At 58.3% G+C, this 27860-nt stretch overlaps 1 protein-coding gene across 1 annotated transcript in view; it reads left to right on the top strand.

Moving 5' to 3' along the window:
- The first annotated feature begins 510 nt into the window (after positions 1–510).
- NOL4L (nucleolar protein 4 like) overlaps positions 511–27860 on the top strand; it is a 131976-nt gene continuing 104626 nt past the window's right edge. Inside the window, exon 1 of the mRNA XM_055435415.2 lies at positions 511–956. Coding sequence (XP_055291390.1) covers positions 636–956 — 321 coding nt within the window. The 5' untranslated portion in view covers positions 511–635. The remainder of the gene's footprint in view (positions 957–27860) is intronic.

Genomic DNA, 27860 nt, shown 5'->3' on the forward strand with positions numbered 1-27860 from the left:
CCCCAGGGGCCCGGCCGGGGCGGGGGCTGGGCCCCACGGGCGGGCGGGCGAGCGCGCGGGGGGTGGGGGGCGGCGGCGAAGGCTGCGCCGCTCTAACAGGTGGGATCCCGCGGCGTGGTGGAGGCGGGCGCGGGAGGAAGAGGAGGAGGAGGAAGAGCAGCGGCAGCGGGAGCCCGAGCAGGAGCAGGATGAGCCGCGCGAGCTGACAGCCGCCGCCGCCGCCGCCCGCGCCCGAGCTCGGTCTCGCTCCCCGCGCCCGGGGCCGCTCCCCGCCTCCCGCCTCCCCCGGCCGCCCGCGGGGCGGCCCGCCCCCTCTGCACCTCCGGGCCCGGAGCTGCCTCCATCGCTCCTGCATCCCGGCCGGGGGGGAGGAGGAGGCGGAGCAGGAGGCGAGCCGGAGCCGCCGCCGCCAACGCCGCCGCCGCCGCCGCCGCCGCCCGAGCAGGACAGAGCGCGCCGCAGCCCCGCGCGTCCGGCCGCCGCCCGTGCCCATCAAGCCTCCGCGCCGGAGCCACACCGCGGGACAGCCGGGGCCGCGGCGCGCCCCGGCTCGGCTCGGCCCAGCCCAGCCCAGTCCCGGCACCGGGCGGCCCGGCGGCCGGCCCGCCCCCGAGGGCGCCGGGCGCGGCGGGAGGATGCCGAAGCCGACGCTGCTGCTGCGCGGGGGCTGGGAGCGCGAGCGCAGCCCCGGGGACTCGGAGCTGGGCCGCCAGTTCCGGGACTGGTGCCTGCGCACCTACGGCGACTCGGCCAAAACCAAGACGGTGACACGCAGTAAATACCAGCGGATCGCCGAGGTCCTGCAGGGCGGCGGCGGGACCGGCGCGGGTAGCGGCCCGGCAGCCGGCGAGAAAGGCAAGTTCCAGTTCTGGGTGCGCTCCAAGGGCTTCCGCCTGGGCAGCGGCCGGGAACCCAAGATGGGCCAAGTGGTGTATGTGCCGGTCAAGACGGGCTCGGTGAGTGCGCGCGAGGCGGCCGCGGGCCGGTCCCGCCGCGGGGCTCGGGGCGGGCGGGGGCGGGGTGGGGGTGTGGATGTGTGTCCGAACGTGTATCCCCGAGGTGGTCCGCGGGTCTGGCCCGCCCGGGGCGCCCGCGTCCCTGCTCGCCCGCCCGCCCCAGCCCGCCCGGGGCAGCGCTCCGGGTTCGGGGCGTCCCTCCCCCTCTGCGCTGCTGCCCGGGCCGTGGCCGTGCAGAGCGGGCTGTCCCGGGCTGCTCACCCCAGCATGTTCCGTCCTCCCGTCCCCTCCCCCCGCCAGCAGGCGGCTGCTCCGAAGCCCGAGCCTCCCCCCGCCCGCCCCGGGGCTGCCTGTCCCGGGCGCCCCGCGCTCCCGCCCCCGGGCCGGCTGGGTGGTGTGGGGTGTGTGTGTGTGTGTGTGTGTCTGTGTGTGGAGGGTGGTGCCGCGGGAGAGGGGGGCAGGGGAGCCACGGGACGGGGAGTCCGCTTGGCTTCCCAGCGCCAGGGGAGGGGGCCCGCCCGGGCCGCGTCTCCCCGACCCCACCCGGGGCTGGCCCGGGGAGGGGCAGCCCGAGCCGCAGCCTGGCGCAGCAGCCGCCTCCCGCGGGTGGGTGGGGCGCCCCCTCCGCCCCCCGGGCCCCTAGCTCCCCCCTCCCCGGGACGGGGGCGGCCTGACCTCTCCCTCGCCTCCCCTCCCCCGTCCCCGGGGCCGGCCCGGGTCCGGGCGGGGTGGCGTGGGGGAGGGGGCGGGGAACCGCAGCCGCCGAGAGGGAGGAGGCGGGCGGCCGGGCGGGGGCGTCCCCTCCGGCCCGGGGCGCCCTGGAGAGGGCGTGCGGCGCGGGCCCCGCGGCTCCCCCGCCGGGACCTCATTGTTCTGCAGCGGGTGGGGGCTGGGGGGGCCGGCTGCTCCCGGGGCGCTGCTGAGCTTTGAACTTTCCGTGGCGGAGACCCTCCGTTAGTGCGTTCAGCCCCCGGCCCGGCCGGGCCAGGCCGGCCTCCCTCCCTGCCCCCCTCGCTCCCTCCCCGGCCTCGCCCGGCCCGAGCGAGCGAGCGGGGCGGCCCCGCGCCGGCCTCCCTCCCTCCCTCCCTCGCTCCCCCGCTCCCCCCTCCGCGCTCCTCCCCCGTCCGGCCCGCCCGCCCCGCGCTCAGCCCCGTCCCCGGCCGGAGCGGGCTCTTCACACACAATTGATTCGGTCGTTACGAAAAGTGCACTTGTCCCCTCCCCCTCCCCCTCCGGCGGCCGCCCGGGCCGGGCCCGCGGGGTGCGGGGGCCGCGAGGGAGGGAGGCGGGGGCCGGGGAGCGGATCCAGAGGCGCCTCCCCCCCCCGCCCCGCGCCCAGGGGACGGGGCTGCAGGCCGCGGGGAGTGGGGAGCCGCGAGCGCGGAGGGCGGGCGGCCCATCTGCGAGGAGCGCTGATAACCGCGCCGCCGCCACTGCGGCCGCCGGCCGCCCATCTGCGCCCGCTGCCGCCTCCGGCCGGACCCGAGCCGGGGGGCCGGGCTGAGGGGGGCGCGCCGGGGCCCGATTCCCGGAGCGGGAGGCTAGGTCAGGGTCCCACCCCGCCAGAGTCGGGACCTCCCCGCCTAAATCAGTGCTCTCTGCCAAACCCCGGGAGTCTGGGTCATTGTCTCCTCCCCATCAGGTCAGGGAGCCCAAACTGATGCCCACTTGTCCATGCCAGGGAGTAGGGGTCCTTGCCTCTCCCCTGCCTAGGTCAGCTCTCCTCTCTCTGCCAGTTGCGTACCCCGCCTCGGTTCTCCTCCATCTTGGGCTAGTGTCCCCAGCCTAAGTGCGGTTTTTTCGAGGTCAGTGACCCACCAGATGGTTGGCTGGGTCTGCGCTCCCTACCCTGGGTCATTGCCCTTAGCCATCCAGGCTTCCCAGGTCAGTTGGTGCCCCTCACCCCCACCCCATCCCTGTTATCCCACCCCAGGGAGCTGGGCGTCTTGGCCCGACCTCCTTCTCTGTCTGAGGCAGGAGCCCCCACTCCACCCACTCCTGGAGTCTGGGAGCAGGTGGCCCTCAGGCCTGGCAGCTAGCTAGCTCACTGGTCCTCTGAGCTGGTTGACCTTTCCCCTAGGGAATGAGCATACTGAACCCGTCAGTCCCCCTGCCCCTATAGCCCCACAGCTGTCAAGGGGGAGCAAATGGGACACACACCTACCCAGGCCACATACAGAAATTGGGTGCTCCGCCTGGACCCCAGGTCCTGCCAGCCTTTGGATCCTCTGCAAGGCCCACCCTGACCCGCCTTGCCTGGCAGCAGGAGCCTGGAAAGACTCCACCCGGACTCCCAGACCAATAATAAGCCCTCCCGAGGGACCACCTGCCTGGGAGGCAGAGAAAGGGAACCCAGGCCTCCCTGCCCAGGCTACCAGGGGGACGACAAACACAACAGACGTGCCCTCAAGCTACCCACACCCACCTGCCTGGCCCACGGGTCCCCAGAGAGCCTGTTAGTTACCTGCCACTCACCCAACCATCCGGAGCCAGCCACAGGAGATGCCCTTAGTCCTGCCACCCCTAGTTCCAAGCACCTTCCTGGGGCTCAGTTATTATTTTTACAGTTCCATTTTCCTTTTCATTGATCTAAGAGGAACAAGTCCTGCTGGGAATTCTGGGGCAGCCATGGCCTCTTCCTGGGAGGAACTGAATGGGACCATCTTTGAAAGGTGCAGAGGACATCCCCTACCTTCACTGGCTTGCACACACACAACACACACAGAGTTAAAGTTATCATTGCTTCTGATGTCAGTTGGAAGAGATCCTGTCGTTTGTCCTGGGTGGGTTTTTGTGAAGGTCATTGGGCCACAAACCTTTGTGTGAGACGTTTGTTTAGCATCCACAGGCCTTGTGGGGGCACTGGGGCATTGGAGCGGGTTGGACTCTGAGCCTGCTCCCTGGGCACCCAGCTGGTGGGGGAGGTGGGGATAGCCCAGGATCTGGTCAAGAAGCTCATGGAAGCTCCAGGGGAGGGCCGGCAGGCAGGCAGAACAATTTTAGCAAAGAGGGGGTGTGGGAGTTGTATCACCCAGCCGTGGAACAAGGGTCCCCTGTGCTCCTGTGTGGGCTTGGGTCCCCAGGGTGGCCGTGGTGTTTCATCTCGAGTCCTTGTTGCTCTCTGGCCGTCCCCCGCAGGGGCCCCCTTTCCACCTCTCACAGCCATATGTGGTGCTGCGGTCAGGGCCCTTCCTAGTCCTGGCCGTGGAGGGTCGATGATCTGACACCGCTTGTCCCATCCCATCTGGCCCTGAGCTTTTCTGGGTGTGTGTGACAAAGGCTTAATCTGTCCGGACGGGCCCAGGGTGGAGAGGAGGGTGCGGGGAATTACACTCGGCCGGGGCCTCTTGCAGCTGGGGCCCCGCTTGCAGGGTGGGGTGGGGTGGGGTGGGGCGGGGGTCGAGCAGAAGCCTGGGCGTGGAGGGTGGGGGAAGAGACAGACAAGTTGGACTTCAGTTTGCAGGTTGTCACAGGAAATAGAAGTGGAGGCGGAGGCTGAAGGCTGAGGGGAGGAGGGCGGAGTTCTCCACTGGGCAGCAGCACGGGGCGCTCCTGGGGACAAGATTTTTCTGTGACAAGAGCCAGCCGGGCCTCCTGACTGGGCAAAGCCTGGTTTGGATTTATGATTTCTTGCGTTTGGGCTGCTCTGGTCTCAGTGGGCTGCCAAGAGAGGGAAGCAAGCCCCTTAGAGGCGAGACCCCCGACTCCGTTCCAGCCTCGGCTGCAGAGTGAACCAACCCTTTTCCTCTGGCCTCTCGGAATGGGACTGTCCCAGGGGCCTGCGAGGGCCAAAGGTTATGTCTAGGGTGGGGCCCCTGTTGGCTCCCAGGACTAGAGAACCCCCAGGTTCCTTACAGATAGAGGTTCTCTGCCCAGCTCTGCCATCTTCCGAATGGGAAAACTGATGCCCCGAGCGAGGCAGTCTCCGTTGGTGGGGAGCCAGGCCTGGAAGGCAGATCTCTGCACTGCCCTGAGGCTTCTCCCGGGGTCCATCACATGCCAGGAATCCCCCCATTAGAGCCCCCTCCCCCGAGGGAAACACCAGATTGCCAAACTCCACTCTCAGCACCCGGCTTCTGCGAGCCAGACCCCAGGTGTTCCGCGAGCCAAATTGACTAATGGTGGTCTTTTCCCAGTTTGCAGACAACGTTCATTTAGTGGAGAGCGTTTTCACAGTCTTCAGTCTTTCTCCCCAGAGCTTTCGTGTAAACCTTTGGCACCTGCGGCCACTGGTCTAGGCGGGAAATGGCCTCTGACTTAGCACAGCGTAACGCAGGCTGTGACCTTCCATTGAACACCTCAGTATTTCCTACTTTTCTCTAAAGTGTCACCACAGTGACCCTTTCTGAGTCACCTACTGTGTGCCTGTCCCTGTGTGTCACGTTCTCGCAGTAGCCCAGAGGTCAATGCTGTCATTGCCATCCCTCAGATGAGTAAACTGAGGTTTAGGGAGGTTCAGAACTCCCCTAAGGCCACACCACCGGCAGGGTAGGCAGAGTTCGGGTACTGCCTGTACACCCCTTCACTCTGACCCTCCGTGAAATGTCTTATAGCCTGGTGTGCTTTGAAAGCATAGGACTTTTCGTGACAAGCTTTCAGTCCGTTACACCTTAGTCTGAATTAGTGTAGAAGACTCTCATCAAGATGTCTGTAATAACAAGGCTGGCGCTTCAGGCAGGACTGGCTCGGTGTCTGCTGTCTGGAACTCTCCCCGGGGCACGACAGGATGGGTATAGGGTGAGGAGAAGAGGGGGAAGGCCTCTGTTGTCCTGGGTCCTGGGGGACTTTCAGGGAGAAGGTTGACAATGACATGGGCCCTATTTGGATTTCTCATGAATGGCAGAGTGTGCTACTTCGTTTATGAAGCCGTGGTGATTCGGGCAAATGTGGTCTTGGGATCTCTGGGGGATGAGCTTCAGTTTGGAGCCTGTTGGACCAGGCTCTGCCCTCCCTTGGCCTCTCTTCTCGATCCTGCATCACCTTCTGCTGGTGGGGGGTGGGGCAGCACACCCCCACTCTTGTCCTTGGGCGAGGCCTGGCATGAGCATCCTCTCTTTCATGGTCCATACAGGCTGCCTTCCCATCTCTGAGTGCCTGGGAATCAGGAGGCCCAACTGGGACCCCAAAAATACTGCTGGGGAAGACTGAGAGTTGGGGGGGAGCTGTGACTGGGGCTGCCCAGGGACAAAAGTCAAGGGTCCAACCCAGCCTGAGGTAAACCTGGGCTTCTCCAAGCCAGCTCTTACCTGGGAGGTTGTGGATAGATTGAGTATGGTGAGCATGCGTGAGCACTCCTGGGCTAGAGCATGTGTGTGCATGTGGGTATGTGTGCAAGAGTGTGACTCTGTGGACGTGAGTGTGCGTGTGCCTGTCCTGTGCAGGCTGGGGATGCTTGTATGCCTAGGGCAGTGTGTGTGTGTGTGTGTGTGTGTGTGTGTGTGTGTGTGTGTGTGTGTGTGTGTGTGTGTGTGTGTGTGTGTGTGTGTGTGTGTGTGTGTGTGTGTGTGTGTGTGTGTGTGTGTGTGTGTGTGTGTGTGTGTGTGCGCGCGCGCGTGTGTGTGTGTACAGGTGGAGGAGAGACTGCATGTGAGTGTGTGTGACTGTGAGTGTCTGAGTCGGCAGATGTGCAAGCACCTGGGGTGTGGGCATTGGCAGACCACAAGTGTGACTGTGTGTGCATGCCACATGTTCGGGATCCTGTTGAAAAACACCCTGTCCTTTGGCAATGTGGAGCTGCCGGGGCGTCCTTCATTATAACCAAGTCAGCCGGCACTGCTCTCCTGGCCCCTGCCGCCCCTGGGGTCTCAGCAGTTGCTGAAGCCAGGTGTGAGGGACGGAGTGGACATGAGAGGTGGCGCCATGTCCCTGTCCCCACGACAGCGGCCAGAGCACTTCCTTGTTTCCAGCAGCCTTCCTCCTCCTCTTCCCCCACTCCTGCCCCACAAGGGCGGCAGGGAAAGCTTGTGACCTTGGCCATGGTGGCACTTCTGGCACCCAAAGCCAAGCACCATGGGGGGCAGGGTGGGAGAGAGGGCTCCAAACTTGAAGTGAGGGGGCCAGGACTGGTGGGATCCTAAAGCACCCACTTCCTTGCCATGTGATCTCGGGCAGATAGCCTGCTTGACCTCTTCAAGCCTCAGTTTACTTATCTGAAAAATGGGTTCCAAAGTCCCGTTTCCAGGAGACTTGGAAAACTGGAAAAGGCTGTTTATCATTTCAGGAGGTCACTCTACTAACCTCAGTCAAAGCCAGGCCTGGGCCCTGGGTACCAAAGCCGGGGAGGGATCTGAAGGAAGCTGGGAGAGAGCCCACCCAGGTGGGTGGCTTGTTAGAACAAGGACTCCTGATTCCACTTTCTGGCCCTGGCCCACCCTGACATAGAGGGGAAGTGAAGGGTGTCAAGCCACAGGGTCCTGGATTCAAATCCCAGTTCTGCCCTTCCACCAGTTTGGCCTTAGTTTTCTCATCTGTAAAATGGAGCTGATAATCCTATGTTCCTCATAGGACTATTACAAAGATGAATGCATTAATGCATATAGAGCTTAAAGAATATAGCAAGTCTTAGGAAATGTCAGCTGCTGTGTGATCTCCCTGAGCCTCAGTTTCCTAATCTGAAATATGGGGATGGTAATAAAATGTCACAGATATTAAACTGGATCATGGAAATAACACACCCAGCCAAATCCCTGGCATGAAGTTGGTGGGAAGCAGCTATTGGTTCCCTGGAGATTGTGTCTGGGTTATTTCTGTGTCTCCAGTGCCACTGGGGCCTGGTTAATGTTGTATTGAATTGCACAAAACACCAGCAATAGAGGGGTGGGATGGGGAGGGAGATGGGAGGGAGGTTCAAAAGGGAGGGGATATATGTATATGTATGGGTGATTCATGTTAATGTTTGACAGATAAACAACAAAATTCTGTAAAGCAGTTATCCTTCAGTTAAAAATAAATAATTTTTTAAAAAAATCAGCAAGGTCTTGGCAAAGGCCATAGGTGTGGCATGAGCCCCAAGGGCTGGGGGTTTGGAGGCTTAGGGTCCTTCTCTGCCCTGACTGGCTCCTGCCTTGCTCTGAGCCTCCATTTCCCTAGTTGTTGCACAGGGAAGCCTCCTGTGGGCCCTCCTGCCTTTGAATTCCTTCCTGGTGCTGGGGGTATCCAATCCCAGAGCTCAAGGATAGGTTCTAGAGAGGTGAGAGGGGGTCTTTACCCAGGGCTCGAGGTACCTGCCAGGTAGAAAGGTAGAAGGATGTGCTTCCCAGAGGCTTCTCACTGACCGTCCGCCCCCGGCCCCGGCCCTGCTGCCTCCTGCCCGCACACTCCCCCGAGCCCTGCCTTAGGAGCCTGAGCTCTGGGCTCTTACAGAGAAAACAGTGAGGCTGGTTTCGTGACTGTCCCTGTGGGGCAGTGGTCTGAGCACCTCTCTCGTGTTCTCAAGCCCCTGCCATGTGCCAGACACTCTATTTCATCTCCCCTGGATTCCATGAAGTGGACGAGACCTTGGCATCAGAGAGGCCCAGGAGCCTCCCTGTGCCCCGTGGTGAGAAAGTGGCAGGGCCTGGGTTCTATGGCTGCCTGACCCTCTCAGACCACAGGCGCCCTGGCTCTCCCTGCCTCTCCACCCCAGGCTCACCATGGGCCCCATCTGAGGACACCCTACAAAAGCTGCCCGGAGCTTGGACCCTGGGAGACAGATGCCACCCTGCCCCATCACCCCCTTCACCCTCTCACCTTTGGTAGGGTGCCCTCAGATGAGGGGTCACCGTGGGGAGGGGAGAGCCAGGGCACCCGTGGGCTCAGAGGGTCAGACAGCTGCTCCCCTGGCCTGGCCTGGGCAGGCTGCCGGGGGCGGGGAGAGAACGATTGTCCTGTCCCTGCAAGGTCAATGACTCCCTCAGCATCCAGACTCCGACTGGACTCAGGGCTCCTGAGCTGCTGGGAAGACTAAGGCGGAGGCAGGGAGCTCCATTTCCCACAGAGTACCAGGCTGAGCGTGAGCCCATCGGGTTCCAAAGCAGGGGGTCATTCATTCACAAGCTCACTTGTTTGCTCCTTCCACCGCCCTCCCCATCCCAGGGGCTCCGCCCTTCCCAGGCTCTGGGCACACCTCCCTCCCCATCCAAACTGCACATTCTGTTGGTTCTACCTTCAAAATACATCTCAAGTTTTACCCTCTCACCACCTCCACGGCCTCCAGCTTGATCCAAGCCTGCTGATGCGTCAGCCTTTCCACTGGGCTCCCAGGGTCCTCTCCAGCCCTGCTTGTATTCCCTCTGGCTTACACAGCCAGCAAATCAGCAAAAGCAAACACAAATCAGATGCTCTCCCTCCCCTGCTCTGAACCCTTTAAGATTCCCATCTCACTCAAAGCAAAAGCCAAAGTCTTTTCTGAAGCCTCCATGCTCGGGCCCCGCTGCCCCAGCCTTGCTCTTTCAGTGTCAGCCACACTGACCTCCTTGCGGTTCTAAAAACCACCAACTGCAAACCTGCCCCAGGGCCCTTGCACTGGCTGTTTCCCCAGCCTGGAACACTCTTCCCCTAGTTCTCTGCATGGCTGCTCCCCCTCCTCTTTCAGATCTTTGCTCAAACGTCACCTCCTCAGAAAAGCCCTCGCTGATCACCCAGCCAGGGCCACTTTAGGTTCCCTGGACTTGCTTTCTACTTCATTTTTTTCTCTAGCTCTTACCACCTTCTGACATTGCATATATATTTTACGAGTTTACATGTTGAACATCTTTCTTCCCATAATGCTATGAGCTCTGACCAGTCGGTTTGGTTCACTCTGCCATATCCCCAAGGCCCCTGCCACTAAGGGGCTTCCCCACTGTGGGGGCAGCAGGTGCCTTAGAGTGTGCGTCTGAGAACCAGCCAGGCCTTCTGCACTCAGGGCCTCAGGAGCCCCAAGGCTCAGATCATCTGCCTTCTTGTGGGCATCCAAGGAGTCCTAGGGGAGGCGACATTTAAGCTGGACCTCAAGGGGCAAATCAAATTATTCAGCAAGAACAGAACATGGGAAGGCTCCCTCCAGGGGGGTAAGAACATGAGCAAGGGCTGGAGTGGGACAGGTTTTGGGGGGTGAGTGCAGATTGGGTGTGAGGACCAGGGACACTCTCCCAGAGAAACGTGTTCTAAGAGCATTTCAGACGGGTGGCGGGGGGCCAGTGAATGGTCAGATCCGCTGGAGAACCACTTGGGGATCCTGAGGGGGATTAGCTGGTGAAATCAATTGGGGTCACATGGAAGAGAAAGATCTGGAAAGCCACTCAGAGGAGCTAGGGCATCACCATCAAGGAGACCTAGGGGTTCGCAGGAGGATTTTCAAGCAGAGGGGAGATGAGGTCAGCTTCAGGTGTTAGAAGGAGCCTCAGGGAACTGTGGCAAGAGGGAGATGTATTACAGAGAAGGTAAAACAGGAGGCTGGGACATAGTGAGAGTGGAGAGAGGAGGCTGGCCTGGGGCAAAGAGGAGGGGCTGGTTCCCTTGGGACAAGAGGTTGAGTGTCTGGGCCTGGGTGACATGGGGCTGTGGGGAGGGAAGCTTGATGGTCGATGGTCATGGTTGACTCAATTTTCTTGGGTAGAGAGAGGCGTTCAGGAAGCCAGGAATGTAGGCAGACCCACAGATCCGGGGTGATGACCCAGGGTCTAGTGGGCGGAACCCAAGAACTGTCCCCAATGTGGGTAGCATATGGCAGTGGGAGGCTGTGGAGGAGACCTGGTGACTCAGGTCTCAGTGGAGACAGTTTGGGAGTAATCCTGTTCATGGGGCCCCTTCCCAGCTCGGAACCTTCCCCGCTCTGGCTGGGACCCGAGGCCGGCTCCTGGGAGGCTGGTGCTTGGTGGATGACTCATCGTTTTCTCGGCATCCCCAGGCTCAGGAAATGTTCAAGGAGACACGCGGCCCTTCCTTTGGCTGACCAGGCCCTCACTGGATGCTGGCAGGTCGAGAATAACACACTCGAGCCTCCGGCCTTGTCTAAGAGCATCCCGAGGGTGTGTCTCCACGAGCCCCAGGCTTCCACAATCTCACACATCCCCAACCGCCTTAGGAAGCTGTCATGACCCCATTCTACAGGTCAGTGAACCAAGGCGCAGCCTGTGCTGGGCACCCAGTGAAATAACTGCCTGGTGGTGCTTCAGTTTCTTCATCTGAGAAATGGGTCTGATGATTGTCCCTCCCCTATGGGTTGTTGGGAAAATGGAAGGAGGGAATCATGAGAAACGCTCAGGTAGTGGGATTGTCATTTGCATGAGGATGCGAAGAGGGGTCCATCCAGGCAACAGGGCCTCTCCAATGGATGGCGCAGCCCTAGGGAAGGTCAGAGGGTACGGTGGCCAACAGACCTGCATTCACGTCCCAGCTCTGCCACCAGCTCCTGGTTCTGGGCTAATGGCTTGCCTACTCTGATCTCCTGCCCACTTAGGCATCAGTGGGTGATGACCCACACCCTGGGCGGTACTGGGAAGATGGCATAACACCAGGCCTGACAAACAGGCCAGTGAGTAGGGACTACAGCTCCTCAGGGTCCCTTGGAGAACTGCCCCCCTCCCCCAACTCCAGTGCAAAGATCTTCAAACCGGACAGCTGTTAACCTCCCAGGGGGAGGGGAGGCAGCTCAGAGAGTTCAGGCTGGGAAGCTCCTTGGGGGGGCGGGGCTTCTCGGAGAGATATGGGCTGGGATAGGAGCAGACCAAGGGGCAAAGGGTTTTGTGCTAAAAGGGAGGCCCCTGCCGGTTAGCAGAGGAATGGGGAGTGTGAAGGCAGAGGCTGGGTCCAGGCTCTGCATACACTGCTGTGCAGGTTGGGCAGGTCCCTTACCCTCTCTGAGCCTCAGTTTCCTCATCTATAAAATGGGATGATGATAGCTGTGGCTTCACTTATATTCTTCTACACCGTGTTCTATACTGTGTGTATACACTAAATATACTGCATACTATATTCTATTATCTAGAAGCATCTGTGCCAGGGGGTGGCCATAATCAAGTCCTCAATAAAAGGGAGCTATAGTTAGGATTATGATTGTGAGCCAATCAATAACCCTCGAATCTGTGACAAGGCCATTCAAGCCATGCTGCTGAGCTGGGGTTTGAAGCTCAGGCTGACCCCAGGTTTGCACTGAGCTGTGACTTGCTAGCTAGATGACCTTGAAACAAGTCACTCTCTGAACCTCAGTTTCCTCCTCTCTGAGACCGACCCATCTCACCGGGTCGCTGTGGGGAGGTGAAGAGAGACTCCATGTCAAGTGCTCAGCACAGGAAACGGGAGCCGTTCTGTACTTGCATCTGTGGCGTGGCCAGGGGCAGGTGGAGTAGGGATTGGAGTCTGGGGTAGGGCCATTGGCTGATGGAGCAGAGAGGAACAGAAAAGGCAGAGGACAGAGGCGGAAAGGAGTGTGTGCAGGAAAACTGGAGGGGAGGACTTCTAGGACGAGGGCTGGTCAGCTGGGTCTGCCCTTGAGGGCTGGGGAACCCCCACCCCCAGATCTGATGAGAGGGCAGAGGGAAGGTACTAGCCACAGCAGGTGGGAAGGAGAGGCCAGAGGTCTTCTGGTCCAGTCAGCATCTGGTTGTCAGGAAGGGTGGGTGAGAGGAGCAGTGGGCTTCCCTGAGTCCAGGTATGGTACTAAGAGTATGCATGCTCCCCAGGGTAGAGAGCCCTGGGTTCAGATCCTGCCTCACCAACCAGCTGTGCAAACTTGGATGCATTTCAACCTCTCTGAGCCTCCGTTTCCACATCTGTAAAATGGGGATAGTGATATCGACCACTTTTTAGGGTTGTTACGGGGATCATTTGAGATGCATAAAGTACTCAGTCAATGCCTGCTGCTGAGCAGAAACAACGACAGTCAAGGCACAGCTAGTGCTTGTTTTGAAATACCAGGCGCTCTGCTGAATAGGTTACGCCCGGCCTCCATGTGATTGTCGGAACATGGCTACTGTTAGGATCCCCATCTTCCTGATGCGGCTGTAGCTCAGAGAGGTTGAGTCACTTGCCTGAGGCCACACAGGTAGTGAAAGGCAGGGCAGGGCCTTGAGCCCACACAGTGGGGAAGTGTGTCCTCTGCTCCCTGAGTCACCCATCCTGCTGACAGCAAAGCTCAGAGCCTAGGGTCCCCTTTGGTATTACCTGGGCTTGGATGATGGCTCTTCTCAGGTGGGGAGGCAGGGGTGAGTGTGTCTGACAGAGTGTCCCTGACTCTGGAACACACTTTCTGGGTGCAAATGGGATCTGGTCAGCTTGACCCTCAGGGATCACTGAAGGATGCTGTGGTTCGGGGAGGGCTGGGTGGCAGCATGGAGCCCCACGGCCAGCCAGCCAGCCAGCCAGCCAGCGCGCTTCATCCAACTCAGGCTGGGGAGCCTTGTGCCCACCAGCTGAGATAAGGCATGGCTTGACCACCAGGTCACAGGCAGCTGCCAGTGGGCCCCAGAGGATATAGGTGGCCAGTGCCTGGTCTGGGCAGCACCCACAGAGGAGAGGGAGGAACTTGGGAGGGCTCTTAGAGGAGGTGTGAGTCATGAAATAGAAGATGAAGGGACAGGGCCTCCCAGGACGAGGAAGGGGTGCTGTGGACAGAGGAGCACAAGAGAGACTTTTTTTCAAGGTGATACAGACACCTGACAATGCAACCACAGCAACCAAACAGCAGCCCCCTAAGAGGGCGAGAAGTGCCCAGCACACCCCCCCCACCTCGTTCCCCTGCCCAGAGGAGGCCAGTCCCTTATGTGTCCTTCCTGATACGCTTGGCTCTGGAGCTGGGCTGCCTGGGTTTGAATCCCGAACCTGCTTTATACTTGCTGTGTGATTTGGGCAACTTATTCCACCTCTCTGTGCTTCTGTGTCTATGTCTAAAAAGCAGAGGGTAGTAACAGGACCTGCTTCTCTGGACTGTTACATGAGGACCAGGGCTCCTAAAGCCTAGCGAGGGCAGGGCTGGTGGCTGAGTGCCCCAGGAGCACTGGCTGTCTCTGCTGCTGTTACTGTTACTGCTGTGATGATTGTTGTGCACGTGCAGCTGTGCACACTGGGTGTGCACTTGAAGTGCCCAGCTCTCCCGGCAGATCCTGAAGCTCAGTTTTCATTGCTTCTGCCCACTGAGGAAGCAGCAGAGGTGAGAGGTCCACCCAGAGGTCATCCTGGTGTACCTGCATCTTGAGACAGGCCTCTGATGGGGAGGGGCCTGACATCATTGGCTGGGCCACCCACCCATTGGTTGGGCTTCCCTGGTGGCTCAGATGGTAAAGAATCTGCCCACAATGCAGGAGACCTGGGTTCGATCTCTGGGTCAGGAAGATCCCCTGGAGAAGGGAATGGCAACCCACTTCAGTATTCTTGTCTGGAGAATCCCATGGACAGAGGAGCCTGGCAGGCTGCAGTCCATGGGGTCGCACAGAGTCGGACACGACTGAGCGACTGACACTATTCACCTCCTACTGATTCAGGGCTTGTGGTGTGGGGACTCCGTCTCCTGCCCCTGTGCTGGGGACATGAGGTGGTGATGGGCACAGTAAAGATGAAGGGGCTGTGCAGAGAGCCCTCGGCCAGGCCCCAGAAGATGAGGTTTCTGCCACAATTCACCCCTAAGCTTCTTGAAAGAGTTCCCGGCTCTAGACCTTGGTTTTCTTATCAGGAAGGTGGTACCAGGCTGCAGTGAGGAGCCAGGGCAACGCCTCAGATGTGATGGAGTCTTGAGCTGTTTATTAGGACCCCACCTTCAGGTTTCTGCCCCCAGGGGATTTACAAGTGTGTTGATGGTGTTATTGATAAGATCCTAGTTTGGATCCTTATAAAAGTGCTGCTTAGAAGCTGAGTGACCTTGGGGAAATTTAAGAGGAAGGGGATTAATTAACTCTCTGGGTCTCAGTTTCCTCCTCTGTAAAATGGGCATAGAAATAGAACCTGCTCTGTGGGGTTGTTGGACGCAGGTAAGAAACAGAGCCAGGGGTCTGACTCAGAGGAAGGCTCTGTGATTGGCAGCAGTTGTAATTATTTTAAGGAACTGAGATGAACGAACTGGAGAAACCACCGGCAAACAATACAGGGCTGCAGGCAAGCCATTCATTCACCGATTCATTCAGCAAACTTTGATTGGCACCTGCTGTGTACCAGTTCCCGTTCCTTCATCCCACCAAGACTTACTGAGCACCTACTTTGTGTCAGGAGTAGGACAGCCTTGATCTCTGCCCTCCTAGATCTGAGAGTTCCCGGCACCTCCACTAGGTGGTGGTTAGGGGGCACCTAGGGCCTGATGTGCCATCCAGCAGGTTGGCTCAGATGACTGGGCCCCTGTCCCCACTGAGATGGACTTGCTGAGCTCAAGGGGCCACTTCTACCTGGTGTCCCCAAGCTAGCCCTGCTGGTCCCTCTGACTCGCCCTTTCCCAGAAGTAGAACTCGGGAGGGAGTTGTGGCGGGTGCAGTGCAAGACCTTTCTCATCAGCCCCTCCTGCTCCAGTCTTATCACCTCCTCCCCAGAAACAGCACTCATTGTCCTTCCTATTTTCTCCTCTTCACACAGAGGCCAAAGTGTGGTGTTAAAAATGTAAACCTGACCATGTCCATTCTCTGGTCAAACCCTTCTGTGGGTCCCCATCACCGTCTGAGTGAAAGCCATCAAGCCCACATGGCCCAACTCTTTCCCTCTTTCCACCTTCTGGGCTTCTGCTCACCGCCCTTCATCTCCCCTAGCTTCTAGACTGTCCCCCAGTCCTCACTGGGCCCTGCTGACATATCACCTCCTCAGGGAGGCCCTGCCTGACTGCCTTTCCAAAATACCCCATATTCCCCACCTCTCTCAAGCCCTTTACTTCAACTCCGAAGCCCTTATCCACATCAGACTAGTGCTGCATTTTGCGTGACCCCTGGGCTCCCAGAGGACGGGGATATTTTCGGTCATACTGCTGTGTCCCCAGCACCGGGTGCGTTCATTCACTGATTCACTCAGCAAGCTTTGAGTGGCACCTGCTGTGTATCAGTTCCTGTTCATTCGCTCCACAAAGATTTTCTGAGTCCCTAGTATGTGTCTGGAGTGGAGAGCAGGGTAGACTTGATCTCTGTCCACCCAGAGCTGTGATCCCCAGAGACCCCCCTCCATGGTATGCGCTCAGGAAGTATTTGTTAAATGATGCCTCTAGCCTTTCCATTCTCTTCTTCGTGCCTCAGTTTCCTCCTCTGCAGAATGATGGACCAGAGCTGTTACAGGGCCTACCTGAGGGTTGGTGTGCAGGCCAGGGTCCCATCCAAGGCCACCTAACCTGCCCAACAAGCAGGTTCCTCAGGTCTCAGAGCTGAGAGAGCCAGAAGAGGGTGACAGGGTCAGTAGGTGATCAGAGGGCTCCAAGCCTCACGTGGAGGAATCTGGACTCATCCTGGTCACATTGGGAAGCCCAGGCAGGACGGGGACACAGCTGTGGGAAGATGGGAGGGGAAACAGGCCTGAAGGGAGGTCTGGGACTGAGGAGATGTGGCTGGTGGTCCCTTAATGGGGCCCCAGAAAGCCGGCTCTCAGGCAGTGGGAGATCCTGAGTATCACAGAGCAGGGGAACTTGGGGAGGGAGGGTTTTAGGGAGCTGAGTCTGGTCCAGCATGTGCGCAGACTGGAGTCTGAGACCCAGGGAAGCTCTGGGTTCTTGGGCACAGCAGCCCAACTGGGAGCAGAAGCTACAGAAATGAAGTGGAGGAGGCTGGGGAGGGGCTAGAATCTAACAATCTCTTCCTTGTGTTCGGTGCTTTTTTCTTCATAAAAGCCTCTTCATCACTCATTCATCCATTCACTCGTGTACCCCTCAACAACTCAGAGAGAGCTTCCTGGGGTGCAGCGGTGAGCCTCACAGATGTGGCTCTTGCCCTGGCAGAGCTCAGGATGCATTGTGGGAAGGACGCCATGGGGCATGGTGATAGTGGCGGTGGTGGTGGCAGTGGCGGTGGTGGTGGCAGTGACGGTGATCATGGCAGTGGTGATGGCGGTGATGATGATGGTGGTAGCAGTGCTGGTGGTGGTCATGGAAGTGGAGATGGTGCTAACGGTGATGACGGTGGTGATAAAGTTATAGTAATGGTGGTGGTGACAGTGGTGGTCATGGTGATTGTCATGGAAGTGGAGATGGTGCTAATGGTGATGACAATGGTGATGATGGTTATGGTGACGGTGACGATGCTGATGCTGATGCTGAGGCTGGTGGTGTGATGGCTCCCACGTTATCGAGTGCTCACTGAGTGCCGGCCTGCTCTAAGTGCTTCCTGTGTCTTTGCGCTCTGGGCTCCTGCCACCACCCTGCAAGGCACTGAGATCTTACGCAACTTGCCTGAGGCCCCTGTGAGTCAAGGGGCGGCACCCGGATGTAAACCCAGGCAAGGCGGGCTGACCAGCAAGCTGCTCCTAGCCGTGGCCACCTGCCACTTCCAGCAGGCAGCTCCCCCTCACTGTCGTGACTGTCGGGCCCCTTCCTTGCCTTCTGGACCCAGCACCTAGCACAGCGCCCAGTGCCGGGGAGAATGCACAAGTCTGACTTGCCTGAACAGGGTTTGAGGCCAGGCTTCGCCCCAGCAAGCTTGAGCAAATGGCTCCTCTGCCCTCAGCACCTCGTCTGTGAAAGAGGAGAAACATCCTCCAGGGAAGCCACTAGAAAGTCAAGGAAACACCACCCTCACTGCAGCAATTGATGTTTCCAGGGAGAGAGCCCATTCCCTAATTAGGAGACAACTGAGAAAGACTCAGTTCCATCTGGGATGGCGAGGGACACACGGGAACCAGAGGCTCCTGGATGGGTGGACACACTGTACACACCCCTGCTTGTTGCTTCCCTAACACAGGCCCCAAGGAAGGGACTGTTCCTCTTGTACTCACTGCTGACTGCCATGCCTCTGGGACCCAGGCTGCAGCCACCCCCACCCAGTTCTAGCAAACCTAAGTGATCCCATGCCAATCAAAAGATAGGACAGGGGTGGGGGCTGGGAGCAGAAGGCCTGGACACAGATGCTGCCTCTGCTCTTCCTGTGTGGACAGGGTTCCCCCCCGTCCCTCTCTGGACCTCAGTTTTATCCTTTTGTTCAAATACATACAGAGCAGGTGCTCTGTGCCAGGCTCTGGAGACACAAATAAAAACTTCTGCCCTCAGAGAGCTGACATTCTGGTGGAGACTGATACTATGGAGTAAACGATGGAAGCTCCCAGCCTGTCACATGCTGGCAAAGCTGTGGAGCAAAACCAAGCAGGGCAAGGGGAATCAGACGTGCTGGAGTGGGAGATACTGGAATTTTAATCAGAGTGTCAAGAGAGGGCCTCACTGAGAACGTGACATTTTGTGCAAAAGCCTGAAGGCTGTGCAGGAGCGAGTTATGCGGGCATCTGATGGAAAAGGGTTCCAGGTAGAGGAAACTGTAAGTGCAAAGGCCCTGAGCAGGAGTGTGCGTGAAGGATTTGAGGAACAAGGAGGCCAGTGTTCCCAGCACCCCCACCCCCACCCCAGCTGTATTTGGGAATCAAAACACCACATTTTACCTCTCAGGACCTCAGACCCCAGAACACAATGATTTCTGAGCCCACATAGCCCGATCTGGGGGAGAGTGGGTGATGCTGCCTCCTGGATGGGGCCAGGGCAGAGGCCTTGCTGCCTGTTTCTTCAACCCAAAGGGTGAATTTTAAGACCTGTGAGGGCTTATAAAAGAGAACACCATGGTTCTCCTCGCTCCACATGACTGACAGTCACGGCCCTGGGTTCAAACCCTGGGCCCACTGCTTTCTGAAGGTGTGGCCTTCGGTGAATCCTCCTCTGAGCCCCAGTGCCTTCATCTGCAGAATGAGGCTCCAGTGCCTGTGATCAGGGTTGATGGGATGGGACTTGGCGGGAACACACCTGGAAGCACGTGTCTAAGTGTCCAGCCTTGGGTCTTCCTGGAGGAGTTGCTCAGTATATGTTAAAAGCTAGAACCTAACATTTATAGGACCTCAAACTGTTTTCACAGCTGTTGGGAATTTGCTGTATCACTTGAGTCTTCTAAAAAGGAAGAGGGGGCAGGAAGTATCAGCCCCAGCTCACAGAGGGGTAAACTGAGGCCCCAAGGTCACAGTGAGGCAGGGCCGATAGAGGGCTAAGAAAGAGGTGGGTCTCCTGGCTCAGGGAAGTAGGGGAGCGAGGGGAGTGGAGATTGTCCAGAGCCCGCCCCCACCCACACCCCCCACGAGCGTGTGTGTGTGTTTCCACATGCACACACATCGCCCGCACCAAGCAACAATAGCGAATTTCAGATTTGTGGTCCCTGAGCAGGTTTTGTAAGGCATGGCTTGGCCGGACCGGAGGTCTGTTGTAAGGATGTTGAAAGGCCCAGAGCGTGGGGAAGCTCAGGCCGCAGGCGGGCAAAGGCGGGCAGGTCCCTGCGAAGAGGAAGAGGTCTGCGCTCATGTGATTGTCCAGTGGGCCTGTCTGGCCATCCGGTGCCAGACCTTTGTGGCCAGAGCCAGCTGGGTCTCCGGGTTGGTCTCCGAGCAGCCTGGCCCCCTGTGCCTTGTCGTCCAGACGCCCGACCTGATCAGCCTCTGAGCCTCAGCACAACCTGGGGAGGGGGTGCATTACGAATGAGGAAGCCAAGCTTCAGAGAAGGGTGTGCCCAGCTGGCCTGGGGGGAGCCAGGATTTGGATCCAGGACCGCCTGGCCAAGCCCCAGCGCTGGCCCTTCCTGGTCATGGCTCAGCCAGGGGCCAGCAGGCAAGCTTTGTGCAGAAGGCTCCCTTCCTCCGTCGGCCTGCCTTCTTGGCCACAGTCTGGCCTCCTCACCCTTGACAGAAGGCCCTGCAGACCAATCTCTGCTCCTTAGTTGCCATACCTCGATCTTCATGGGATTCTAGCTCTACCCTGCATCGGCTGCTTGTGGGCTCTGGGCTCACCTTTGGCTCCTTTGAAGGAGACGTCAGGGACCCCATCCTTATTCAGTGCATTTAAGGCCCCAGACAGCCTTTGCCCCATCCCCACCCAATGCAGGGGTTTATAGGCCCATTTTCTGTTTTGAACCTCTACTGATTTGGCTGCACGGGGCCTTAGTCACGGCCTGCGGGGTCTTCCTTGCATCGCGCGGGGTCTTTGGTTGCGCGGCACAGCCCTACTTGTGTCTCGCAGGCTTAGTTGCTCCGCACCACGTGGAATCTTAGTTTCCCAACCAGGGATTGAACTCGTGTCCCCTGCAGTGCAGGGAGGATTCTTAACCACTGGACCACCAAGGCGGTGTTCCCTCGGCCCGTTTTCTAGATGAGGCACAAGGAGGAAAGGTTACGTCCTAACATGCATGGGCGTGAGAGCAGTGCTGGGACTCCGGAGCTTGTGCTTTTTCCATAATGTAGCCCTCCTGCCCTCAGCTTCTTCAGCTGCAAAATGGGAGACTAGAAGTGGATGATCTCACTTTAGAGCAGAAACTCTGGAGACAGACAAGCTGAATGGGAATCCCCGCCCTGTCATGTCCTAGCGGGGGAATGGGGCCTTGGATAGTCACTTCCTCTCCCCATGCCTCAGTCTTCCTACCTGTAAATGGGGCTGAGAGGCATATCACCCCTCGAGCTGCTGTGAGGTCCAGGAAGCAGCCACGCAGAGTGCCCTGGGAGTGAGGACGCGCACAGGGGCGGCAGGTTTTGAAACTGCTGAGCTTCCTGTCCAGCCCTCCCTGCGGTGCTTGAAAGGATGGCAGGGGCCACGTGAATGCTCACTTGTGCTCTTCCTGGGGCATGACCCGGTGACCCAGACTGGATCGGGACTGTGCATGGATGTGTCTGCCAACAGCAGATGTTCAGGGAGCTTGTTGTGATGGTGACGAGCAGTGGGTAGTCCCAGACATCGCCATGAGGCCGGCTCAGGCTGCCGTGGGCAGCCAACGACACCTTTGTCCCCATTTGTTCCCTTTGTCGCCTCTTGTGCAGATTACGAGTACCTTGCCTGCTCCTGCAAGCTCGACCTTTCCTGGGAGAATTGCTCTGAAGCAGCCACAGAGCACGCAGAAGCTGCCTGGCTAATTAGCGGGTGGCTGCTGGGGACAGGCTTGGGACCTGGTGGCTGGAATTGGGACTCCGGGTGCCTGAGGCCAGTGCCAGCTCAGCTGGGAGGCCAGGCAGTGTCCCAGGCTCCAGGACCCCACGGCCTTCCCATCATGGGGTTCAGATCCTGGCTCTGTGGCTTTTTGGCTGGGTGACCTGCGAAGGCGCTTTGCCTCTCTGGATGGCAGTTTCCTCACTTGGACCTTCGATTGTGTGGGTTGGGAGCCCAGCACCGAAATGGGGTCCATGATCAGCAGATAGTGTCACTGCCGCCATTGCCTTGGGCCTGTGCTGGCCCACGTGGAGAATACAAGAAGTGTAAGCCCACTGACAACCCTTGGGGACCGTGTAGCACCATCTCAGAGTCATAGGCAGCAGAAGCCCAGCTAGGCCTCAGGCCCTTAGCAAGAGACAAGCTTAATCTCTCAGAGCCTGAGCCTCTTTTGTTCCCCCAAGCAATGGAATAATTGAGACACTGTGTGGTCAGGTGCCTAGAACAGGGCCTCACAAAGATGGAGTTCCTTCCCTGTCCCGCCTCCCTCCCCCTTCCACTCCTCCTCCCTCCCACCTCCCACTTTCTCCCCCTCTCCCTGGCCCTCCCTCCCCAGGCCTCAGGAACACGCTGGAGGGAGGCAGCTGCAACTCCTGTGGGAAAATCAGGTCGGAGGACTGCCTGTGGCCTGGGGTGGTCAGAGGAGGGAGGGTCTCGACTGGACTCAGCAGGCAGCGCGGTGGGGGTTCTGTGTGAGCAGAGGAGTGGAGCACAAATGGGTAGATGGTCCGCTCAGGGGCCACAAGGCTCTCAGGCTAGTGGCCCAGGACACAGGCTGCCGCTGAACCCTGGGGCAGGTCCGGGTGGAGGGGGGCGGGTGCAGAGATTTGGAAGATAGAGAGGGTCTGACTGTACGGCCTTGGATGTCAGGCCAGGGGCATCCTCCCCTCTGGCCCCAGATTCCAGAGAGGAGAGCTTCCAGGCCCACGGGGCAGAGGGGTGTTGATGAACAGAGCATTGGAGCACAGGAAGAGGTGTCCCTAGCTTGGTCTGGGGAGTGCTAGGCTGAAAAGCCTTTCTGGAAGGGCCTGCCTTAGGGCCAGGACTCCTCAGCAAGGAATCGAGTAGACAGTGGCCATCCCGGCAGAGGAGACAGCCTCGGAGGGGCACGAAGCATGCTTCCAAGCCAGGGTGAGTAGGGCCACATCACAGAGCTCTGAACTGCCCGGCAGAGGAGCCTGGATTTTATCCAGGCTGGGAGCCATGGAAGGTTTGAGGCAGGCAGCCTTGAGATCTGATTTTCAAAGTTAAGGTGCAGCCCCATTCATCAGGGAGGTTGAGACAGTGGTTGTACAAACTAGAAACCTGATGGGGTAGAAGTCAGCCTGGCCTCTTACCTTCCTGGGTGTCCAACCTGAGAAAATCCCATCCCTCCAGAAACTTCTGGGAACATCAGCTTTTGCATGTGTCCAAGTGGCCTGTGGACTTCCTGCCTCCTTGAGTGCCTGGGGTGAGAATGAGATCGACCTTATGTTGTGCCTGCAGCCGGGCACCCCGACATTTTGGCAAAAATTTCCCTGGAATCTTTCATGGACTGCGCGCCATGTGCGAGGTTATTTTATAGAGGTTATGTCATTGCATTCTTGTGCTGTGCTGTGCTCAGTTGCTCAGTTGTGTCCGACTCTCTGCGACCCCATGGACTGCAGCTCGCCAGGCTCCTCTGTCCTTGGGGATTCTCCAGGCAAGAATACTAGAGTGGGTTGCCATGCCCTCCTCCACTGCCCTTTTAGGCAGCCCTTCCCCAATCATTGAGGAGGAAACTGAGGCACAGAGAAGAGAAATGATCTGCCCAAGGGGCAGGGCTGGGATTGAGCCCAGGCTGGTCTGGCCCCGGAGTCCTTGCTTGCAGCTCCTCCACACCTCTGTCCCCAAGTGGGGCCCTGGCTGGGGCGTGGCCCCATCCCCAGCCGGTTCCCCAGGGCGCAGTCAGTCCCCTGCCAGGGCCCACCAGTACGGGAGCCAATTAGTAGCTGCTGCGCGGGGGCACCACACCTGTCCCCCTGCCCTGGGCCCCCCAGAGGCCCAGCCCTGCCCGGATCTTTCAGGCACCACCCTCAGCTCTAGAAGCCGATGCTTCCAGCATTGCACCATTTAGAAGAAGGACAGAGGCTCATTTTTGTCAGAGAAGCTGGGAGAAATCAAGCCAGTGAGAGAAGCGCCCCACCATCAGGATATTTCCACGCCTTGTCTGAGCCGCCGCAGAGCTTGGTTCCCCACCTCCCCCGGCCTGTGCCCCCCACCACAGGCTCCCCTGTCTCTCCCGCATCTGCCTCCCTCTCCCCAACCTGGGGCCCTTCCCTCCTCAACCCCCCGCCCTCTCCCTGTGTCCCCTGTGACAGGGGCTGCTGGCGGCTGCAGCTTCTCACCTGCGTGCCGGGTCTGGCTCCAGTGAGAAAGGAGGAGGAGGAAAAAAAGGTCCTTGAGATGGTGACAAAGGTCTGAGTGTGGGCCGCCAGAGCAGCCTGTTTCCAGGCAACTGCTCTACCCCGGGCTCCCCGCGGCGGCGGGCACATCCGTCAAGCCGCCGCTCGGCTCAGCGAGGGAGCTGGGGCGGCCCCAGCAGCCTGGGCACACGGCCATGGCCCCCAAGCTCCAGCCCTGCTGGGGACACGAGGCCCCTCTGGCAGGGGCTGCAGGGTAAAGTGCAGTGTTGTCATAGCTACTTCTGGCCAAGCACCTACTGGGTGCCCAGCCGCAGGCTTGGTGCACACAGGGCAGAGCTCCTACTCATGTCAGTTCGTCCTGTCATCTATCCACCCATCCTTCTATCCATCCATTCCGGATAGAACACTGGTGTATTGTGCAGGCTCTGGATGGCTGGGTTGAAATCCTCCTTGCTGTTTGATCTTGATCATGTTATTCTATTTTGCCGGGCCTCAGTTTTTTCATCTGTAAAATGGTCACAATAATAGTTCTTACTTCATAGCATCGCTGTGAGGATTAAATGACTTCATACAGGCAATGCCTAAGCACAGAGCCTGGCACATATTAAATGCTCAATAAGGACTAGTTGTTGTTTCTATTTTTATGAGTAATTAATTATGTGTAAAGAGACCATCAGGGCAGTGGGAAGCATGTGGCCCATAGCAATCAGGTAGAATCTGGGTAGATAGGGTTCATATTTGTCCCACTTTCAACGGTACGACCTTAGGCAAGTCATTTTGCCTCTTGGAGCCCCAGGTTCCTCTTGGCTACATTGGAGAGATAATTAATAGCTGTCTCCATGCCTGTTCTCTTCTGGGCAAGTTCGAAGTGCTCTCTCTTGCTGGGAGGATCAGTGGTGCGTGTGCCCAGGGCCCCACCCTGACAGCACTCAGTATGGAGAGTGGTCATTATTCAACAGACCTGGATTGGCGCCTGCTGGGTGCCAGTGTGGGGGCAGGGAAAGGAGTCAGACCTGCCCGGCCGTGCCCTCGCCATCCCCCCACCCACCTGATTTCTGGGCTGCTCGGCCCTGCAGGACAGCCCTGCTTCCCGCCCGACATTCTAATTGCTCCAGTTTCTGCCCTTGGGGTTGCTCAGCCCTGTTCCTCATCCTTCCTTCCACCTCCCTTTTTGAAAACAACCTCTGCCAGTGCCCCCAGCCCCAGCCCTAGAGGGAGAGGAGGAGGAGGCCGCCCAAGTGCCAGGGGAGTGGGCACGCTGCCGGCCTTTGTCTGGGCTGCCCGGCGGCCGAGGCTCCATCCCCTGGGGCAGGCCTCGTTGCCCGCCTGCTGGCAGCTCAGGGAAGGCCGCGTGGGCGGCGGGGCCTGGGCAGGCCTGGGCTGGCCGCGGCCCCCTGGGATGTCCTGGCCCATTCAGGCGGGAGGGAGACCCAGGCTTGGGAGGAGAGTGGTATCAGGCTGGTGCTCCCTATGACAGCCGGGTTGGGGTGATTGTGTCCTTTGGGCACCCATTGCAGACAGGTCTCAGCACCTCCTATGGATCAGGAACAGTGGTGGTAGCAGCTGGGCCCTCAGCGCAAGGCCACACAGTCTGAGTTCAAATCCCTGTTTTGCTGTTTGACAGCTGGGTGGCCCAGGCAAACTCCTACACCTGTCTAGGCCTCCATTTAACCAGTCTGCAAAATAAACATGACAGTAGGCAATGGCACCCCACTCCAGTACTCTTGCCTGGAAAATCCCATGGACAGAGGAGCCTGGAAAGCTGCAGTCCATGGGTTCGCTGAGGGTCGGACACAACTGAGCAACTTCACTTTCACTTTTCACCTTCATGCATTGGAGAAGGAAATGGCAACCCACACCAGTGTTCTTGCCTGGAGAATCCCAGGGACGGGGGAGCCTGGTGGGCTGCTGTCTATAGGGTCGCACAGAGTCGGATACGACTGAAGTGACTTAGCAGCAGCAGCAGCAGCAGTCTTACCCTAAGCTCTTAACATGGTCGAGAAAAGCACCCAGTGAGGGTTCCTGCAGTGGTGTTGACTGTACTCGTGAGAAGTAGGGGCGGAACATTTGCCGAACTCCTCCTATATGTTAGATCCACTGGAGAGATGATGATCCATTTCAAGAAATAGCTCAGTTTTTCAATTCAGTCACTCGGTCGTGTCTGACTCCTTGTGACCCCGTGCAGCACGCCAGGCTTCCCTGTCCGTCACCAACCCGCAGAGCTTGCTCAAACTCATGTCCATTGAGTCAGTGATGTCATCCAACCATCTCATGCTCTGTTGTCTCCTTCTCCTCCTGCCTTGAATCTTTCCCAGCATCAGGGTCTTTTCCAGTGAGTCAGTTTCTGTAATATGGCTAAACCCAAACAAACTATTTGGCCAGCCCAATATTTACTAAGTACCTACTCTATACCAAAACCTGGGCTGGGCATTGGGGACACCCAGATGAAAGACCTAAGAGAAGCCAGTGCTGAGGAGAGAAACATAAGGAAAGGAGGGGAAGTTATAGATGAGGTCCTACTGTGAGCCGGGCTCTTTGCTGAGCACTAGGAGTCCAGGAGTCCAGATAAAGAATCTGCCTGCAATGCAGGAGAACCTTTTGATCCCTGGGTCAGGAAGATCCCCTGGAGAAGGGAATGGCAACCCACTCCAGTATTCTTGCCTGGAGAATTCCATGGACAGAGGAGCCTGCCGGGCTACAGTCTGTGGGGTTGCAAAGAGTCAGACATGACTGAGCAACTAATACTTTCACTTTCAGGAGTCCAGAGAGGAGCAGAGGGGCCTCTGCCCTTGTGACGGGAAAGGGCACAAAAATCTGGAAACTGATGATTATGATGCAGGGTAATCAGTGCTGTGATGTGAGGTGCCCTGGGGGCTGCCAACCCAGGCTTGGGGGTCAGGGAGGGCTTCCTGGAGGAGGTGACCTAGACTCTTGGCCTTATGATCCACCTTCTCAAGTTCTCCCAGTAACAGTTCTGTCATGTTGTGGTCTAGGTTCAGTTTAAACATGTCCAGGGGTGGGGAACTCACTACCCAGGGAGGAATACACTTTTTCCATTTGCAGTCAGCTGGCCTTCCCTTGGACCCACTCATGGCTCTCCCGCCGCTCCCTCTTCAGTCTAGGCTGCAGCAGCTTCTGCGTCCGTCTCCAGCTCCCCCTCTCGCCCCTCCGGTCCATTCTCAACCCAGAGCTCCAGCCAGAGCAATCTTCTGAGACATAAATCAGACAACATCAGCTTCTGGCCTAAAACCCTTCAGTGGCTCCCCAGGGGCTCTTAGGACAAAGACCAGACTCCATACCGCAGCCTGAAAGGCCCAGCCGGACCGGCGCAGCTGACCCTCCGGCTTCCCCAGGCTGTGGACAGGCCCACGTCCAGGCCAGAGCCTCCACCTGCCCGTGCAGCCTCTTGAGGGTGCAGGGGTGAAATTAATGCAAACAGAGCCCCCTGATTGTGCCATTCAGGTGCAGGCCAGTGGGTAGTGATGTTATCCAGCCTGGTGATGTCAGCTTGGCACATAGTCCCTTTCCAGCTCCATGCCTCAGTTTCCCCATGAGCAAAACACAGGGACTGTCTGGGTGGTGCCTGGAGAATCTCATGCGGAGTACAGGGCCCCTGGAGCTCTCATGAGCTTGCCCCAACCCCTCACCCAGTGGCTCCCATGATGGACTATTTCCTGCCCTCTTCAGATCTAATCCAAAGAGAAGACTAGCAAGTCAGGACTAGGTTAGGATGTGGATTTCAACAGCTCTCTTGATCCTGAGGAGACCCTGAGGCCCATAAGGTGAAATGACCTGCATTTAGCTCCCCCTATAGTAGCCACGGACTTCCCAGGTGGCTCAGTGGGTAAAGAACCCGCCTGCCAACGCAGGAGATATAAGAGACGTGGGTTCCGATCCCTAGGTCAGGAAGATCCCCTGGAGGAGGGCATGGCAACCCACTCTAGTATTCTTGTCTGGAGAATCCCCATGGACAGAGGAGCCTGGTGGGTTACGGTCCATAGTGTCACAAAGAGTCGGAGATGACTGGAGCAGCGTAGCACGCACGCAGTAGCCAAACCTCTCTGGCCAGTGTCGTTATCTGCCGTTATGGCAGAAGGGTCAGGCTAGCTCGGGAAGCTGGGGCTTTTAATCTTTCCATCCAGAATCCTAGGTTCTGTTATCATTACTTTAATTTTGTTTAAAGACACAGTGCAGGGACTTCCGTGGTGGTCTAGTGGGCTAAGACCTTGCCTTCCAATGCCTGGGGTGTGAGTTCGATACCTGCTTGGGGAGCTAAGATCCCATATGCCTCAGGCCAAAAAAAACAAAACAAAAAAAAATTAAGCAGAAACAATAATACTGTAACAAATTTAATAAAAGACTTAAAAAAATAAATACAGAGTGCATTTGCATGGAAATTTGAAAGTTTAAAAAAGACATGGTAAATATCCTCCATTCTTTCCTCCTGCTGCTCAT

Source organism: Moschus berezovskii, chromosome 15 (genome assembly GCF_049115385.1).
Source record: "Moschus berezovskii isolate FMDL1 chromosome 15, NW_MosBer_1.0, whole genome shotgun sequence".
In the NCBI taxonomy this organism is placed as follows: Eukaryota; Metazoa; Chordata; class Mammalia; order Artiodactyla; family Moschidae; genus Moschus; species Moschus berezovskii.